Source organism: Carettochelys insculpta, chromosome 27 (genome assembly GCF_033958435.1).
Source record: "Carettochelys insculpta isolate YL-2023 chromosome 27, ASM3395843v1, whole genome shotgun sequence".
NCBI lineage: Eukaryota > Metazoa > Chordata > Testudines > Carettochelyidae > Carettochelys > Carettochelys insculpta.
In genome coordinates this window covers 16,517,746-16,537,890 of record NC_134163.1, presented here as the reverse complement: position 1 = coordinate 16,537,890, position 20,145 = coordinate 16,517,746, and the positions used below count along the sequence as shown (strand labels likewise).

General features: G+C 39.8%; 1 protein-coding gene across 7 annotated transcripts in view; it reads left to right on the top strand.

Moving 5' to 3' along the window:
* Nucleotides 1-20,145, top strand: part of MYO9B (myosin IXB) — an 82,943-nt gene that overhangs the window by 10,979 nt on the left and 51,819 nt on the right. For 6 of the 7 annotated variants that reach the window (XM_074977975.1, XM_074977972.1, XM_074977976.1 and 3 more), the window contains exons 2-3: nucleotides 5,304-6,197; nucleotides 19,299-19,393. In XM_074977975.1, the coding sequence (XP_074834076.1) occupies nucleotides 5,361-6,197; nucleotides 19,299-19,393 (932 nt within the window). In that variant the 5' untranslated portion in view covers nucleotides 5,304-5,360. Of the gene's footprint in view, nucleotides 1-1,410; nucleotides 1,552-5,303; nucleotides 6,198-19,298; nucleotides 19,394-20,145 lie in introns of those variants that run through there. The other variant, XM_074977973.1, reaches the window with a different exon arrangement.

Genomic DNA, 20,145 nt, shown 5'->3' with positions numbered 1-20,145 from the left:
ATATTAGTGTTAATTGTAAGTATTCTGTTCATACTTTGTATGTTATATAGTAAGAAAGGGGAGAGGTATGAAAACTGAAACAGAAAAAAAAATTGTTTTTTTTCATGTTCTGTTGCTTTTCTTCCAATCTGGCAAGTGTACTTGTTCCAAATGTGTTGGTCAGAGAAAGAGAGCCTACAATTTTCTGTAATTTCTGCTTCAGTTTACCTGCCTTGCCCTATTGTTACAGATTCCATTTACCTCCAATCCCAGCAGTCACCTCAGTTTGGCTTGCTGCCACTTGAAATTATTTCCAAAATATTGGAGGAGGTAATAGAGATGACTGAAGTGTAGCGTTTATAATAGCATTTCAAGCTGTGTTTAAAAATAGTGAGCTATCCTTTGTGTACTCCTTTGCAGCACACAGATCTCATTCCTCTACTTACGTCTGTAGGGGCAAGAGTCTGGTGGACTGAGAGCCAAGAATTCCTTTGTTCTTTGTCTTAGCCAGTGACCACAACCAAGTCACTTATCTCTGTATTAGCTTCCTCCTCTGTAAGATGAGAGAAATACCTGCCTCATAGCTTTGTTAAGATTCATACTTCTGTACAGTGTTTTGAAGATATGAGGGGCTAAATGTTATTTAAATTAATAGTTTTTAATGTTGCCAAACTCCTTTTGTATTGATAAAACTCTGTGAAAGAAAAGTAAACAAGAACAACTGTATGTGAAGTCTAAGACAAAAGGCATTTGTTGGTCCATGATGTCAGCCTGTATTGCCCACTTGCTAAATGTTCAGACGAGTATCTTTAGTACTTTTTCCCATACTGCCCCACGGGCTTGTTAGGTGCTCCCTTAAAACATCCACAAAGCTACCATGCCATTCTCCTTTAAATTCTTCCTTAGAATTCTCGTGTTCTATGACAGTGTTGTTGCTGGTGCACAGAAACCACTGCCTGTAACAATATTGTCTCATGGTTTTCTTGTACTCCCCAGACTGTGGGTGGCCATCTGTTGTCTTTTGTCATATACTTAGATTTTAAGCTGTTTGAAGCACAGGTATTTTTGTTCCATCTATGACTAGGGCTCCTTCAGTGTCACTATAATGCAAATAATAAAGTTGCTTGGGTCAAGTGGCAAATGTCCTACTTTAAATCAATAAGGAAATCAAGAGAGGACAAAGAAGATAATGTTATATGAAAATCTGTGTTTTAGTTTCTTTTGAATGAACCTAGAGATCCAGTAGTTCTCTAGTAGTTCATCATGAATTCAGTTCTGTAATGTAATCTACTAGCTCTAGTAGACTCATGCTTTTTCCATTTGAAATTCTGCAGGTTAAACCTCTCTAGACCAGCACTGTTGGGACCTGACTGGTGCTGAATGACAGAATTTGCCAAACCACAGGAGGTCAATATTGTCTAGCAGCATTACAAACACTTCCACTGCATGCTGGGTTCTTAGAAGATATTTAGGGGTAAATCACAGATAAGTAACAACACAGAACACTGAGAGCCAGGACAGGTGACTGTAAACAAATTTCATGGGACCACAGGAAACTTGGACACATCCTTGGTAAGTGATCTTCTGGCTCACTGAAATCATGCTGGATTGCAGATTTTGTCAGATGAGTGTGCTGGACTAGAGAGGTTCAGCCTGTAGTAACAATCAGTGGCAACATACGTTCATTTTAGTAGTCTAATTTTCTTCTGTTTTCAATGTCTCTGATATGGGTCACCTCAGTTTTGTGCATCATTTAGGACTCTGTTCATGCTGTGATGATAAGTGTCTCTCTCAGTTTACAAATCTGTTACAGGCAAATTCAGAAACAATTTTTAAATATGGTTTGCATGACCATTGTTCACTAGTTTCTACCAAGTCTAAAACACGTGCCAAAAGACTCACTGGTGTGCAGAAAAGGCCTATCTATTTGGGCAGTCCTTGGAGCTGTCACTGAGCACAACATGAGGGGGAAATAAATCCAGACAACCCGCCAAACCCATTGCTAGGTCCCATAGGGCTATAGGGTATATCTCCTCTTGGCTTGATACCTAGGCTTATTGAAAATGTTAGATTTCTCCTGTGTGAGTGATTATAAATGTTTATCCCAAGAGAAATATATTTCAGGCTGTAGGTTATGATGTAGTACTACCTCTGAATTTAAAGGCAGAGAAGTCTTCAGGAAATCAGTCTTCAGCTGATGGGGTGAGCATGAGTTGCATCTTTTGCTGGGATCTTTAAGCAGATTAATGGCTAGAACAGTAGATATTTACATCTTACTTTATTGATTGCCTGTCACTTCACAGAGCATCCATGTTCCTTTCCACCATGCTTTTGGAGATTTCATGAGACCGCTTTGACCCTTTTTAAAGGGATGATATCGAGATAATTGGACCTAACAGTTAATGACATTGCATTGAGGTTCTCCTCCTGTTTGTATTTTGAGTGGATTATTGCAAAATTGAATTTCGTACCACTCTAAAGTGAACTGTGACATTTGAATTTTAATGGTTTTGGTCACCTTCTGGCAAAGAAATTATTGAATAATTTTATCTGCAGTTTTCAAAGGTGAATCAGTTCAACAGGAATTCGGTGAAAGCAGGGTACCTAATTCCCTTGCAGTCCTTTGAAAATCTCAGCTTTTAATATTAACATAACCTTTAACAGTAATATTAAATAACAATTTTGCATGAGGTGGCTGTTTCACTAGGAGGAAGAGGACTTCAGAAAATTCAGCACCATTAAAATAAAGCAAAGCGCATCTGGATTTCATGTTTGGTTGAAATGAAGCAACCATTATGGTGGCTGTTCCTATTTTCTCCCTTAGTGAATGCATGTAATAATCATGTTGCAGCAAGTTCATTTCACTGAAGACTCTGTGCCATCCCAATAAGGAAACAGAACTGCCTTGTTTTATCCTTAACGCCGATGCCTGTGGTGACTGCACATTCTGCAAATCTGCCTAGCATAAATACTTTCAGGTTGAAGTCTATCATATGTATGTCACTTTGTCAGTGGTCCACCTTCCCCCGGATGAAAAATACAAGTTTTTCAACTTTCCCAGTCTTGGACATCTCCTAAGTTGAGACCACCAGCTTTCCACTAAACAAGCAGTGTTTTATGTTACAAAGGGCCTCTTGTCTTCCATGAGCAGATTTGAGAATAGTAGTGTTCCATTTCTCCCAGCATAGTAGATGAGGTTACGTGGAATTCATCGACAAGGTCAATGCCTAGGTAAGAAAAGCAGCCTCCTGGCTGAGAAGGGAAGGTGAAGTGGTCATTCTTCATCTTCTGTAGCCTTGGTGGATTTTTGGACCCTCTTCTGTGAATAATTCTAGGATCTCTCTGTTGTTTTTGACTTTCCCAAGCAGCTGCAAGGTGAAATTCAGATTCTTAGTAGTTTCACTGTTGATGGGGTTCTGAGTACTGTTGTGAAAGTCTTATAAATTTCACTTTGCTGTGTTTGGCATAGCTTCTCTCTTCAATATAGGTACTGCCTCTCACAGTGTGGGGTGACACACCAACAAGAGCCCTCTCCTGTTGCTTTAGAGCATCTTTTTAAAAGTGCTACGGTGGCAGAGCTGCACCAATACAGCTGTGCTGATGCAACATTTTAAGTGTGGACTTGCTCTTGCCTAACCCTTTCACCTTTGTGGTTAAGTTTCTGCCACAAGTCAAAAATTAGTAATAATTATATATTTAAGAAGTGGAGGGGACTTCCTGAATCATCTGAGCCTGTGTGAATGTCACAACGAGCCTCTTGAGAAGTAAAAGATAGACTTAATTTTTGTGCAGAATCAGGAACCATTCTGGAAGGGATCAAACCAGAGGAATGCCATTTTTTGTCCCCTTTTGTGTTTCATTTGGTCTCTTATTAAATAAGTGTGAACTAAAACCATCTAAGAAACTTGCATAACAGGAAATGTTTCAGTAATTCTTGCTTCTATGCAGAATTACATAGAAGTGAATTTCTCCATTGTTAGACTATGTTCATGAGTGGCAGAACTGTCATGTGCTTTTCTGGAGTGATTCATTGTCTGCCTGTGGTGGAAATGTCAATGGCAGAATGTTTCAAACTTTCTGTGTATCTTAGTGGTGGAACCCTTTGGCCTAATGTTATCTGCCATTGAAAATGCCTGCGTGTTAATTTGTAAACTTAATTGACTTTTTTATGTTGTACTGTGTTCTAATTTAATTTTTGACTTGTATCTGGGTCATGTTCAAATAGCATCCTCTGAGACACAACAAAGATAGAGCTTCATTGTCTGTCTGCCTAAGCTGTAAGGTTTCCCTTAGGAAACTGTTCACCAGTGATAAGTTGATAATGGAGGTAATTGGATTCCGGATACCACAGTCATAATGGTTTAGACTTGTAGTGTTAGTATTATTTTTCATGAAATTGAGCTAGATGGCAGTTGAATGCTGGGTGAAGAACCACCCTGGGTGAAGGACAGTGATTTAGCATGGCTTGCAATTCCAGTAGAACAGACCAGCATCCTTTAACCTGGCCACCAAGAGGTGAAGGTTGACTACCCCCTCAAACTCATCTTATGGAAGAGAGAGCAAAAGCTCAATTGCAGGGGTGCAGCAGGGACTGAGGATGGGAAATCACGGTAATGGGAATCGGTGGTAGTACAGGAGCTTCATGCATAAGGAGCTTGAGGGCAGTTGAAAGGAGAGAGATGAAGCAATAGCTAGAAAGACAAGGTTAAAGACATGAATGAAGAGGGGATTCTTTGGTTGTGGAATGACAGTTCAGAGTTGTGAATCATAGGTAAGCTAGTTACAAAATTGTAACTGAAATGTGTTTTAATTTAGACTAATTTTAATTTCTCTTCCTCAAACAGGAAAAGGAAAAAAAATACTTTTGGAAAGCAAGGATGTGGTGGTTGGTTGTTAGAGTTAATTTCCTTGGGTACATTATATTACTTCCCAATAATTGCTGTGTGTTTTATAAAAGACATAGTCACTGTGTTCCTGTGCTTGTGTGAGGAGGGAACTATCTGAGAAAATTCAAGCTGGAAGTAACAGCTTGTGAAATCCAGATGCTCAAAATTTTTTCCACCCCAACTTCTGCAATCTGAGTCTCACTCACAAAGCAAACTTTTCCAACAAGAGATCCCAAGTAAAAGTGGGCAGTTCCAGTTTGGAATAACGTCACTGATGTTCAGGAAAATACCTTACTTTGTATATATATTTGACTATGTAATAACTTCATCTTATATTTCAGATAACTTTTTATTTTTTTGTTTCCTTACTTTTCTATTTCAGAGGAAACCTGTTCAAAAGGATACTTTTTAACATCTCTCATCACTCTCTTTTTGCAGATAATGGGCATTGAGCAACAAGCTGGGGCGGTATGCTGAAACCAGGTTGGGGGCAGAATGAGTTTAAAAGATGCTGGCAGTGCAGTTTGCCAGGAGAAGGCGGCCTATAATCTTCATATTTACCCCCAGCTCTCGACAGAAAATGCCACCTGCTGTAGAGTGACTGCAACTAAGGATAGCACCACTTCAGATGTAATCAAGGATGTGGTACACATTTTGAACTTGGATGTCTCAAAGCATTATGTGCTTGTGGAGGTGAAAGAATCAGGAGGTGAAGAATGGGTACTTGATTTGAATGACTCTCCTGTTCATAGGGTTTTGCTTTGGCCTCGCCGGGCCCAGGATGAGCATCCCCAAAATGATGGATACTACTTTGTTTTGCAAGAGAGGGAGGCTGATGGGACCATCAAATACGTCCATATGCAATTGGTGTCGAAAGAGAAGGATTCTCGACGGTTGGTTGAAAGGGGTTTTCTTCCATGGCATCAGGAAGACTTTGATGACTTATGTAATCTCTCCAATTTAACAGAAACAACACTCCTAGAGAATCTCAAACGCCGCTTTCTAAAACACAAGATTTATACCTATGCAGGAAGCATTCTGATTGCTGTCAACCCCTTCAAATTCTTGCCCATTTATAACCCCAAATACGTCAAGATGTACGAAAATCACCAACTTGGAAAACTGGAGCCCCATATTTTTGCCATAGCTGATGTGGCTTATCACACAATGCTTAAAAAACATGTCAACCAGTGCATAGTCATTTCAGGTGAAAGTGGATCTGGAAAAACTCAGAGTACAAACTTTTTAATTCATTGCCTCACTGCACTGAGTCAGAAGGGGTACGCAAGCGGTGTTGAGAGAACTATTTTGGGAGCTGGTCCAGTACTAGAGGTAAACATAGGCTGAAATTTTTGTTTGCACAAATAACTTCTTAAAATATTTCCAAATAATCACTGATATGTGCCATATCTAGTGAGGATTTTAAAAACCTTTCTCTTGCAGAGATATTTAAAATCCATGTTGATGTTGATCTCTTTTGAAAACAGATTTTTAAAATTATTTTTGTTTCTCATCTCTAATAGTTCCTTTTAACTAACTTTCTGTCTAAATGGAATAGACCATTTAGTATTCCTTTGATTACACTATTACTCTGATTTGCCTTTGCAAGTTACATTTTTGTCTTCAAGGATGTCCGTTTTGAGTGGTTATATTTTTACAGCCAGAACAGGGATGTAAACATTTAATTAGTTATACAGTTATTTTTTCAACTGATATTTACATCCCTAAGCCGGAGCTCAGTGTGCTGGGGTGAAGGATTCACTGGAGTCTCTCATTAAAACACTGTTGATATCTGAGTTTAGGGTCAAGCAGAACTAGTCACTTAGTTCCACTGAATTAGGAATACAGTGAATGTTTTTGTAACTAAATAGCTCTCCATTGAAGAAGTAATGACTTTCAATCTGTTGGTGCTTTTTGGTATGATCAGAAAGTCTAGCAGTTCTGTTGTGAATTCCCTTTCACGGGGATTTATTTCTCTGCTGTAAATATTTTTTTTTCAGGCTGAAGCATTCTCATTTTGGGGAGAAATTCTGATTAACGCATAAATATTCTGAGCAAATCTTGTCATATCTACTATGTAATTTCCAGTGATAGGAAAAACAGAAACCATTGGTCTCCTACAGAGGTGCAATAGTCTAGAACAGTTGAGATAATGAGAGAGCACACATTAGGACTTCTTGATTGCAATTTCTTCAATTTTTTTCCAAATAGTAATTTTGCAGGGTGCAGATGATGGTGTGTGCAAGATCATACAAGTGATGGAGTGAGCATTATTGCATCCTTTTGTCAGATACTGGATGAAACCATGCCTGGTTTTGTGTCCACATGGGACAGAGAACATACAATATAAAAGGAGAACTTTTTGGTTTAAATACCCAGCGAGTGGCCTGTCTAGTCCGTGCTGAATCAATTATCTTTTAGTGTCTAGAAAAGTTAAAAATTTAAGCTCTCACACTCACCTTTGGAAGTTGGTGTGCAGGCTTCATTTGAGGATGAAGGCTGAGAATTCAAATATGATTGTTTTGTGAAAAGTGTTCATAACCAGTGTTTTTGTCTTAACTGACTCACATAGAAAAAGGATAGGTGCTTTTGAAAATTTTATCCATAATGCTTTGCAGAACAGGGAACATATGCAAGCACTTTGCCTTGCTGTTTGTACTTGAAAGCAGAAGTAGATTTGAGGTTTGCTAGTTGCTGGAGCTCAAGTTTGCAGTTTAGAACAGAAAACAGGAAGGGGTCACTGTGGAAAGCACTATTCAATCAGCTAATCTTGCTGCATTTGATACTGTTAACTTTTTTGGATTCTAGTTTGCAAGAGGAGATACAACATAATCAGGTCAGATAGAGAGGCCTGAAGTCACGTTATATTGTGCCAACTGAAATACAAATGCAAATTTAGCTGCTGACATTGAGTAATTTCTAAAATTGCTGTTTTAGAGTCAATTTCTAAGAATGATTGACTAACTTCCATGTTAGATATGTCAAAGAATGACGTCTACCTAGATATGACTAAAGATTGAAAACTAAACTCAGAAATTTTCTAAATAAACCTGCACATAAAGGTGACATTTCAACATATACCATCAAAAATTTAAGCTTTATGTTCATAGAATGATAGGGGTGGATGGGACCTCAAGAGGTCGTCGAGTCCAGCCGTGTGCTTCAAGCAAGATCAACCCCAGCCAAGGTATCCCAGCCACGACTGTGTAAAGCCAGGACTCAAAAACCTCTAGAGATGGAGATTCCACCATTTGTGTAGGCTCAACACATTCCAGTGTTTCACCACCTGCCTGGTGAAGCAGTTTTTCCTAATATCCAACCTACTGCTCTCCTTCTGTAACTTCAGACCATTACTGCTTGTTCTGCCATCTGTCACCTCTGAGAACAATTTCTCTCCATCCTCCTTAGAGCATCCCTTCAGGAAGCTGAAGGCTGCTATTAAATCACCCTTTAGCCTTCTCTTCTGCAAACTAAGCAGGCCCAAATCCCTCAGCCTTTCCTCATAGGTCATGTGCTCTAGTCCCTTAATCATTTTCATTTCCCTCTACTGAACCTGCTCCAGCATATCCACATCCTTTCTATACTGGGGGGCCCAAAACTGGATGCAATCCTCCAGATGTGGCCTCACCAGTGCCGAATAGAGGGGAACAACTACTTCTCTAGATCTGCTTGAAATGCTCCTCCTAATGCAGACCAATATGCTGCAGGCCTTCTTGGCTACAAGGGCACACGGTTTACTCTCATCCAGCCTTTCATCCACCATAATTCCTAGGTCCCTTCCCACTGCGCTGCTGCTTAGACAATCAGTCCCTAGCCTATAACAGAGCTAGAGATTCTGCCATCCCAAGTGCAGGACTCTACACTTCTCCTTGCTGAACCACATCAGATTTCTTTTGGACCAATCCTCCAATTTATCCAGGTCACCCAGGATCCTACCTCTACCCTCCAAAGTATCTACTTCTCCCCCTAGTTTGGTATCATCCACAGACATGCTGAGGGTTCAGTCCAGTCCCTCATCCTGGTCATTTAATAAAAGTGTTGAACAACACCATCCCTTGAATTGAGCCTTGGGGCACTCCACTTGAAACCAGCCACCATCCAGATATTGAGTCATTGGGCCCGACCATCAAGCCAGCTTTCTATCCATCTTATAGTGCATGTATCGAATCCATACTTCCTTAACTTACGGGCAATAATGTTGTGGGAAACTATCAAAAGTTTGCTGAAGTCAAGGTAAATCACATTGACTGACTTCCCCATGTCCACAGAGCCTCTTACCTCCTCATAGAAGCTAATCAGATTGGTCAGGCATGGTTTGCCCTTGGTAAATCCATGTTGACTACTTTTGATCACTTTCCCCTCTTCCAAGTGCTCCAAAATGGATTTCTTGAGGATCCCTTCCCTTATTTTCCCAGGTACAGAGGTAAGACTCAGCAGTCTATAGTTCCCTGGATTGTCCTTCTTTCCTTTTTTAAAGATGGGCACTACATGTGCCTTTTTCCAGTCATCTGGAATCTCCCAATATTCTTGTCTTTATGTTTTTGAAATACTCATAAAAAGAAACTCTCGAGTTTTAAGGGTCCCTGTCAATCACACATTTCAAGCTAAATTCATATCTTGGCATGAACTTTGTTTCTTAACAAAAGCAACAAAATGCAATACTGCTGTATCCCAAAATGTCTTGCAAAGCTGAGCAGAAGTTTGTATGAAAGCTGTCACCTCATCAGCTTGAAACTAAAAAGGATTAAATAAAGCATTTGTAGAAGCATGAAAGTTAATAAGCCAGCACAATCCTGTGTGTAGAGACGTTACTAAGGCACCTGTGACTCTAATCAAGAAACATTTGTAGGGTTATTTTTAGGTATGGGTTAGAACCCATAATTCTCCAAGAGTGCAGTTTCAATGTCAATGGGAGGAGTGAATATTTGAAGTATTCAGACAAGTCTAATTTTTACAGTAGTGTTAGACATCATGATGATGAAAACTGCTCAAGTCCTGTCTGTATTCCTGCCTCCATTGTTATCACAGCTGGAGTGATCTGTTGGAGAATTTTTAAATCTAGTTTTCAGCATGTGGCTGTCTTCTAATCTGTATGATGACAAATTCTTAAATCAATTGAGTTTAATAGAATGCGATGAGAACTTTATAGCAAACTTTCTGTCTTACAGAAACTGAAGTCTTAGCAGTGTCCTGTTTCAGAGTTGGTGATTTGGCTACAGTGAGTGTCACCTGGGCTTTTCATTTAATAGAACCAATCAAAACAAGGGGATTTTTCTCTTGAAAATTAAGTTTTCCTGGGAATTTTGGTGCAGAAAAACACTTAGAAGGAGGTGTTAGTCATTTGGAAGTACTCTTTCATTTTTTGCTATGTATTTTGGGTCCTTCTGAAATTGTTTGTAAATAGAAAAGCCATCAATGTTAATGAAGTCTTCCTGATTTCAGTAAGACTAGGAACCTTTTTCGGTAACTTCTTAGGTTCCCAGGCATCTACTTATGGGCTGACCTTTTTCATAAAGTTGAAGGGAGTCACATCAGCATTTTTAAAGGAAAAGGTGAATGGTGGCATTGTACTGACAAGTTGAGCCTGTAGTTGTCTTAAAAATTCATATACTTCAAGAGTAGCATGTCAGAAAACCTGCAACTACATTGTTTATTCCTTACCACGTTTGTTCATTTTGCATGAAGGTTAGCCAAAGATAGCAACTCAGCTTTCCTCAAGTTAGTAGAAAGTGTTGAATAATCTAATCATTTGCTCAGAATAACCAGACTATAAAAAGTATAACTAAAACTATACTTTGCCATGGGATTAATTTAAATGTTTCTTGCATTTACTTTCTCCGAAGTCTGAGATGTTAGATTTGCCAAAATGATTCAGAGGTGTCATAGTTAATGATTAAAGACATTGTGTATCAAATAAAAGAAAAATCAGTCATTGGCAGTGTTTCTTCTAATTTTTTCCATCCATGTGCAGAATAAATTTTATTATATCTACTGAAGCATGTGAAGATTTGCCCCACCAGTGGAAACACACATACTGTGGATGCTCTGCTGATCAGGTGGGCAGCACTGGAATTTCTCCTGGATGGCCACCCAAAAGCTTAGCTTATCAGGAACACTGGTGGTCATGGTTTAACATGGACTTAGTGCGTCAAAGATCATGGCTCTCAGGAATGTAAGTTAGTCAGAAAACAGACTGCTGTTGCTTATCCTTCTACAACACTTAACCAAAGGAAATATAACAGGAATCACTTATCTGGCATGCTGTCTTCATAAATAATTTTAGCAGGGTCTATTTTCTGCTACATACAGTAGTACTATAGCAATCACATGTGATATCATAATAGGCTTGAAAAACATTACGGGTTTATACTAGGGATGTAAAATCCCGTTTAATTGGTTAACCAGCAGGTTTGCTTCAGTCACCGCCAGTTAACCATTAACATCCCTAGTTTATACTCCATAGCTTCCTCGTGTGTATTTCTGTGTAGGAAATTGTCAAGTGCCATGCTGAAATAGTCTAGTAAATTCTCAAATAGTAACATGCTTAGGAGGCATATTTGGTTGAATTTCCAGCTTCTAAGAGGTAGTTGTTAAAGGCTGTTTAAAGATTGCAAGGGGATCTTGAACATTCAGGATTTAGTAGCTATCATAGAGCTGCTGGAGAGGAAAAGTTAGTCAACTGAAGCATTTAGTGCTGAGAAATATAGCCAATAAGCTGGCAAGTACATCAGAAAATACTGGGGCTAATTGAAAGATTTTTTCAGCATAACTCCTTGTCTCCTTCTCAGAGCTCAAACCAGAAGTCGAATAGTTTTTATTGATGACATTTGCCTGCCTTTACTGGGACAGAACTCGCCTAACTATTAAACTTTCAGGCAGCTTTGCCTAGGTAACTTTCTTGATACTTTTCCTGTCAGCTTCTGCTCTTGAAAAATAGATTGTGAGGGTTCTAATGATTCGTTTTCTGTGGAGGACAACATTGTGAAAATGAACTAATAAATCTTACAGTTTCTCAGAGAGAGAGAGAAAAAAATAGACTGAAATATTTTCCTTCACTGCACAGCTCTTGTTAACATGCAAATCCTAACAAAACACTATATTTAAAATAAACTATTACTTTTTTTTCTTAAGTAATACACTGATTTCAGTATATCTATGTGTAACATATTGTGGACTATCAAAAATGCTTTTTTTTCTCTCTCCTCCCCACTCTCAAATTGGTGACTACACCTGTGAAGGTAATTTTAAAACTGTTTTGTGATAATGTGCAAGACACTGGTTTGAAAGCAAATTTAAGAATTCCTAACCTTCAGGCAAGATGTGACCCGCCTCCTAACTGATGAGGCACCTGTATCTTACTTGCAATGGGGATCTCTCTAGTAGTGGACCTATGTCTACAGCAGAGGGTTTTGTCAGTAAAACCCAGGGAGTATCCAGATTCTCAAGGCGTTCTGTTGACAGTAAATTGACAGAATGCAGCACTTCTGTGGATAGTTAAGCCTGAGGATGGGGCATGGGTTGGTGAGATGCAGGGTAAAGCTTGGGGATGGGGGGATTTGGGGGCTGAGGTGGGTAAAGCCTGGAGATGGGAGCCAAGGGGGATAGTGCCTGGGAATGGGGAGCCATGGAGGATTGATGTGAACATTGCTCCTTGCTGCTTGAGAGCTTTAGTTCATTATCCCCAGGTGCAGTAGTTTTCTTGTCTTCATTTGCTCTCCAGTCCAGGGGTGAAAGTAATATAAAGATTTTAACTGGTACAAATCATTGTGTGTGCGCTGTTCTTAAAATAGGGGTGACAAAAAGTTCAGTTTGATGTTACTTATTAAGGACTGTCTCATACTCACATGCATTGTAGCTCTTGAAGTATTGATTTTTGTAACTGAATTTGAAAAAAATGGCTCTTCTTGGTGTTCTGGTTGCAGACCCCTGGGCTAAATTATAAGAACATAAGTGCTGCCATACCAAATCAGATCATGGTCCATCTTGCCCAGTATCTTGTCTCTAGCAGTGGCACATACTGAGCTTCAGAGGCAATGTACAGAAGCAGCAGCAGCAGCATACTTGGCTTAATCTAATTCTTGACTCCACCCCCTTCCCCGCCCTTCTACTCTCTGATTTGCTCACCTTGATAATTTTTTTTCTGATTTGTCAATGTTGATTACTATTTTTGTTTCTCTGTGCCTTAAATATTGACTTTGTTCTGGTATGGCTATGGTCTGAAGAAGTGGGTCTGTCCCACGAAAGCTCACCTAATAAATTATTTTGTTAGTCTTTAAAGTGCTACTTTACTGCTTTTTTGTTTTGATAGTATATAGACTAGCACAGCTTTCTCTGTTACTAATGTACAGAAGAGGTCTGTTATGGAGTGATGTATCCCCATCTCCCTCGGAAAAAATTTGCATCTCCTTGGGACCTTTTTATAAGGACAAATTTTGGGTTGGTTAATCAAACTTTTGCACTAGACCTGCTATAAACTGAAGTTCAAGGCTTATTCCCAATGATTGGGAATGCTTTACTTCACTGCATAATTTTGGAACCCTCAGTAAATTCTGTATGGTCACTTTGTTAAGGGAAAATGTAATACGTGCAGTGTTTAAAAGACACACAATGTGCTAGAGATTTTGTGAGATTGGTAAGAAGATAAATACTGGCCTTCTAAAATGCTGATAAACTTCACTGGGAGCAGTTTCACAATAAAAGCCATTCTTGGCAAACTAACTTGAATAATTTGGGAGTGGTAGAAATTCATTGCAAATGCCTACTTTTGAAAGACTCAGCTAAAAATCAAGCCAGCTTCTGAAACCAAATATTGGTTCATGTGAATATCTTGGATTCATAACAATAATGGCCTTCCTAATCCACTGAAATAATAAAGTGTGGTGCCTCTGAAGTTGGAGGGTGGTAGCAAATACTTTGGAATAGATTGATTCCTGTCTTAGTATGATTTGATAGGAAGATTCCAGGTTATTCAAAGGTATTATGGAGATGTGAAATGAAATAAAAACAGCACTAAGCAATGTATTCCTGAAGGCATTTTCATAAGACTAAATTTTCTTCAAAGGATGGTTCCGAAGAAGCATAGCCCAAACTATTAATACTGCCTGTGAGTGTTTCTCTTGTCAGCCATGTTTTTTAATAAAAATTGCATGAAGGAACTAATGTGACAGCAGAACCCCAAAAAGAAAAGAAGTGGAACTTCCCAAAGCCTAGCCAATTCGTACGAGGGAGAAGTTGCTAGATTTACTTACGGAAAGTAAAGTTCTCAATTTGCCAGCCCACTAGGAATAGAAAACAGTAAAACAGGCTTGCTGCCAGCCCTCAGTCTCTGTTATTACAGATCTGCTGAGCCTGTGATGTTGGTATGAGGTGGGCCAGACTAAGTTGTACTTGAGCTTTGGTCCATTCACATTTGCCACAAAAGCCCACATAATATATCCAGTGGGTGTAGACTAGGCTCTATTTAAAGTAGAAACATTGTTCTTTTTTAAAATAACCATATTCACACAAGGCATGGGAGTTCCCTTTTTTCATTCACTTAAACTTCAACAGCTTTTTGTAGCATGATGTCAAATGTGGCCTGGCATGTAGGGTTTTTATCCTACCGATAAAATACTTTTGTCCTTAACTATACTCAACACATAATTTGTCTGTACTTCCCTACATTCAGATACCTAGCAGTGTTCACGTAATTAGTCTTTACAGATCAAGGCTGCACTATTCTCTCTGCTTAAGAACAGAAGTATGGCCAGGCTGGGTCAAACTGACCATGGCTAGTAACAGAGGAAGCTGTGCTAGTCTATACACTATCAAAACAAAAAGCAGTCAAGTAGCACTTTAAAGACTAGCAAAATAGTTTATTAGGTGAGCTTTCGTGGGACAGACCCACTTCTTCAGACTCAATATTGAGTCTGTTCTGGTCTGGCTATGGTCTGAAGAAGTGGGTCTGTCCCACGAAAGCTCACCTAATAAACTATTTTGCTAGTCTTTAAAGTGCTACTTGACTGCTTTTTGTTTTGACCATGGCTAGTGTCACTGCTTCAGAAGAAACGATCAGAACAGGGCAACTTATCAAGAGAGTGCATTCCCTGTCATTCAGACCCACTATCTGGAAGTCCGAAGCTTAAGGACACCCACAGCTTAGGGTTGCCTTTCTGACCATTTCTAGCCATTGATGGACCTTTCCTCCATGAACTCATCTAATTCTGTTTTTGAACACAGTTACAGTTTTGGCCTTCAACATTTCCTAGCAAGGTGTACCACCAGTTGACTAGTAACAGAGAGGTAGCTGTGGCAGTCTGTATTCTAACAAAACAAACCAGCAGTCATGTAGCACTTTAAAGACAAAATAATTTATTAAGCAATGAGCTTTCATGGGACAGACCCGCTTCTTCAGATCAATAGCATTTCCAGTACAGACTGACAGTTACATAGCACAGAGGTCCTAAAACATTCAATACTTTGACTATCCATTGGCCCTACTTCTTGTTTCTGATGTACTTTCTTAAAAAAACTAGTTTGTGTTTATTGCTAGTTGCTCTTCATATTCTCTCTCTTTTTTTTTGGGGTGGGGGGTCACCTAATTATTCTTATATAGTCAACTTGCCCAAGTTTGTTCCTTTCTATTTTCAACAGTAGGATTCAACTTCCAATTTTTAACAGATATCTATCTATAATGGCTTCTTTCATTCTGTTCAACTGTGGTGGTGTATTTTTATATTTAAAAAAAAACTGGGAATTTTAAACAGTTTAAACCTCTAATTATGGTTTCATTGATATTATTCCCTCTCCCCCCCATGTTAAATTTAATTATATTTTGGTTTCTATTACTAAGTGGTTCAGTTAAACTCCCCTCTTGGACCACATCCTGAGCCCCACTTTTTACTAAATCAAGAATCGCTTCCTCTCGTGTGTGTTCCTGGCTAGCTGCTCCAAGCAGTGGTCGTTAATGGTGTCAAGAAATTGTGTATCTGTATCATTCCTGAGGTGAAATGTTCTCAATCAATGTAGGAATAGTTGATATTCTTACATTATGATTGAGTTTTCTGTGATCATATGGTGACTAATTCTGAAATGCTCAGGGAGATTAGAGAGCCTACAAAAAGAAGTGAAGGCCTGGATGGGACCTCAAGATGTCCTCTGCTGTATTCCCTTGCACTCAAGCCAGGACTATGTAATAAGTAGACCATTTCTGCTAAATGTTTGTCAAGCCTCTTCTTAAAAACTTACTGTGATGAAGAGTCCACAACCACCGTATGGAATTTGTTCCTAGTGCTTAGCTGCTCGTACAATTGGAAATTTTTCCCCATGTCCAAACTAAATCCCCCTTGATGCAGTTTAAGCCTATAGCTGCTTTCCTATCATCAGAGGTTCACAAGAACAAGTTTCTTCCTCCTTCTAAAAACCTTTTGTGTGTTTAAAGATTTTTATTATGTCCCTGTGTTCTCTTCTCCAGACTGAACAAGCTCATTGTTTTCAGTCTTTCTTCATAGGTCATGTTTGCCCAAATTGTAATGTGTGTTGCTTACGGTGGTCTTAATATAGTAGACCCCTGACTTACACAATTTTGACTTGCATGTTTCCTGGAATATCGCAAGTCGAAATCAGCAGTTACTTCCCAGCTGCTGCGTCTTCCCGCTGGGCTCTGCTGCACCCCTTCCACCTTCAGCACACCCTGGCTGCCCCTCCCGCCAGGCCCTGCTGCACCCTTGACCCCACCTCCACTTGCTGCTGCCCATCTGAAAACTTAAGGAGCTCAGCAGCTGCAGCCAAAAGTGGTGCTGGCTCTGTGCACCCCCATGCTGGAATGGTGGCACTGCTTGCAATGCTCACCCTGCTGTTCTTGCAGCCCTGATCCTGCATGCGCTCCATGCACTCGCTGGCTGGCACAGCGGTGCTGCTTGCAGCATTCACCCGTCTGCTCTCACTGCCCTGGTCCTGGCTGCATCTGGCTCCCTGCTCCCATCAGCAGTGGGAACCTGGAGCCAGGTATAGCAGCACTGGTCAGTTTCCCAGCTCCTGCAAGCAGAGTTGAGCTGGGAGCTAGGCACAGGTGCTGGGAGCTAGGAATGCAAGGGCCTTGCTGCTGCCTGTTTCCTAGCTCCTCACCACTCACAGGAGCCAGGAAACTGACCTGTGCTGCTGCGTCTGGCTCCTGCAAGCAGCAGGGACCCTGGAGCCAGATGCAACATCTCTGGTCAGTTTTCAAGCTCCCCCAACCAGTGGGGTTGTGGGAACCAGGCAGCAGGTGAGCAACATGAGTAGTGCCACCGCACTAGCTCATCAGTGCATGGAGCCAGCACCATCTTTGTCGTAGTTGCTGAGCCCCTCCACCATTTGCAGCCCTAGCCAGGTTGGACCCGAAGGCAGCAGGGTGCCCCACTGTCTGGGCTAACTCTTTGCCCTTCCGCCCGTCCCAACTTACACAAAACTTGACTTATGAGTGGTTGCCCATGAGCACAACCCGCGTTTTAAGTCAGAGTTTTACTGTACATCCTAGAATGATTTTTTTCAACAGTGTTGGTTCATATTTAGTTTGTGGTTTACCATAATCCCTTAGATCTTTCTGCAGTACTCCTTCCTAGGCAGTCATTCCCCATATTGTATGTGTGAAACTGATTGATTGTTCATTCCTAAGTGAAGTCCTTTGTTTTGTCCTTATTTCATTCTGTTTACCTCAGATCATTTCTCCAGTTTGTCCAGATCATTTTGAATTTTAATCTTATCTCTCCAAAGCAATTGCAACCTATTGCAGATTGGTATAATCCACTAACTTTATTAACGTGTTTTCCATGCAATTATCTAAATTGTTGCTGAAGACAATGAACAGAACTTGATGCACAACCAATCCCTCCAGGACCCCACTCAATGTGTCCTTCCAGCTTTACAGTGAGCCTCTGATAACTACTTTCTGGGAATGGTTTTCCAGGAGTGAATCCACATTATGGTAGCTCCATCTAGGTTGTATTTCCCTAGTTTGTTTATGGGAAGGTTAACCATCCTGGTCAGGTTGTTGGTAGTATATTGCTGTTGCTAGAGGACTATTGGAGCATGGAGTCTCTCTCCATAGAGGTTCTACGGTACAGTTTGATTGATTTAAAATGTTTACTATTTTTAGCACTGCTTTTTCACATAGTGCCAGTCCCCTACTGTTGCAACCTACTCTGTCATTCCTGTGTATTTTGTACCCTGGTATTACAATGTCCCTTTGATTTATATTTGTTCCACAAAGTTTTTATGATGCCTGTTAGATCAATAGCTTTATTGAATGCCAGACACTCATGTTCACCTATCTTAGTATTTAGACTTTTTGGTTTTGTATCAAATACTTACAATATTTGTTAATATTTAGTTGTCTACCTTTGATACAATTGGATAGGACATTTTTGTGGGTGGGAGGAGATTGTTGACTTTAGTTCCTAGCTGTGCTTTTTCAACTTCCGTACTTGTCCTCTCCTCTTTAGTAGCATATAGTGTATCTCCTTAATAAATCCTCCCCTAAAGGACACGTTTGGCTGAACCTTGTGCTCCTCTGCCCCTGTCAGCTTTCCTTCAGCCCTTAGTTTAATACTCTTGTATGACTTCTTTTAATTTTACAGAGTCGGGTAGCAGGGATGAAACCCTCTGAAGTTTGTGGCAGAAAATTGAAAGCAAACTAGTACTCTCCGATATCTGAATTCCCCTGAGGCTAAGGCTAAAAGCAATAAGATTACTGCTGCAGTATTTCAGTTTGCAAGTTTAGCTGTCAAGGTTAGGTAATGAAACTAAACTTCATTCATGAGTTGACAAAAATATGATGAAAGGACCAGTTCACTCTGAGAGCACTTCCAGGATGAGTTTCTGCTCGCCAAAGCCATTTCTGTGAACTTTCATTTTTCATACAAGATTAATTTGGATGAATCCTCAGAATTCAAAAAGGCTAACTTTCCAAAACAGACTTAAATTTACTATTTTTTCTTTAAAGACAGAGCAGCTTTTATATTACTTTGTAATGGAGGTGAGATTCAATTTTGGGTACAGGAAGCTTGCTAACATTGCAGTTTTGACAACAGGAGGGGTACTTCTTTGCTAGTTGCAGCTTTCTTCCCCTGTACAAGAATCTCCTCTAAGCTCTTAATTGCTTTCTAATGGAATTCAGACTGTTTAATTGAGGTATCCTGTGTTAAGCTTTCTTCAGTCTTGACTGTTGTATGGTAAAGTAATTTCTAATAAACTTCCCTTTCTTCAGATCCTGAAATATCTTCTGATGATCAAGGTAGGACAAAAAGTCATTTTAGCAACTGTTAATGATTACAGCACATGCATCTTGCTCTTTGATTAGGATTTTGGATGTTTTGTACCAACCAGTAGTTGGTTGAACAATGAGAAGTTCAAGCTATGTACTAGTTCACTTTGTTTCATGATGAGAAGATAGACTCATCCCATGCTTTGTTACAGGCCTTCGGAAATGCAAAAACAGCCCATAACAACAACTCTAGTCGTTTTGGAAAATTCATTCAAGTTAACTATTTGGAGAATGGTATTGTCCGAGGGTAAGTATGGCCTTAAGTTCTTTCTGGGGCTAAATTGTATGTTGTGAAAACTTTTTGCAGGCTGGATATAATCTTAAATAGCTTTTCATTTCAGCATTCCTCAGGTGATTGGTTTCTGTGGTTGGTGATTTCAACAGTATATAACATCATTCATTTGGATTTGTCATGGCTTATGTTAAAACAATGCCTGCTGCTTTTCCTCAGTATATCTGAGGTCAGTATCCATCTCATTATCCCAGTTTGCTGAGGCACAAACAGGGGAAATGGCTTGCCCAATCTCACTCAGCATGCTACTGGTGGTAGGAGTGGGAACAGGTTCAGGTGTCCTGAGTCCAGTCCAGTGCTCTGTCTGCTAAGCCATATTGGCCAAGATAATTAATCTTATTCAAAAATATCCCTACAAAGCTATAGTTTAATAACACAATTTAAATTAGTAGTACAATTAGCCATTTATTATTACAAGTTAAAATTTTATCTAAACATAGTAAAAGAAGCAGAAGCAAAAAGACGTCTTTTAAAAATGGACATTAACTCCAGTTGAGGTAAATAGAAGGGGGCATAAAGTGTAAAAATATAATTATGGAGGCGAAAAAAGAATTTAAAGAACAACTAGCCAAAGACTCAAAAAGTGATGTCAAAAAAGTTTAGCACATCAGAAAGAGAGAGTCTGCTGAGCAACCAGTGTGACCACCTGATGACTGGGTTGCTAGAGGAGCACTTAAGGAAGATGAGGCCGTTATGGAGGAGCTAAA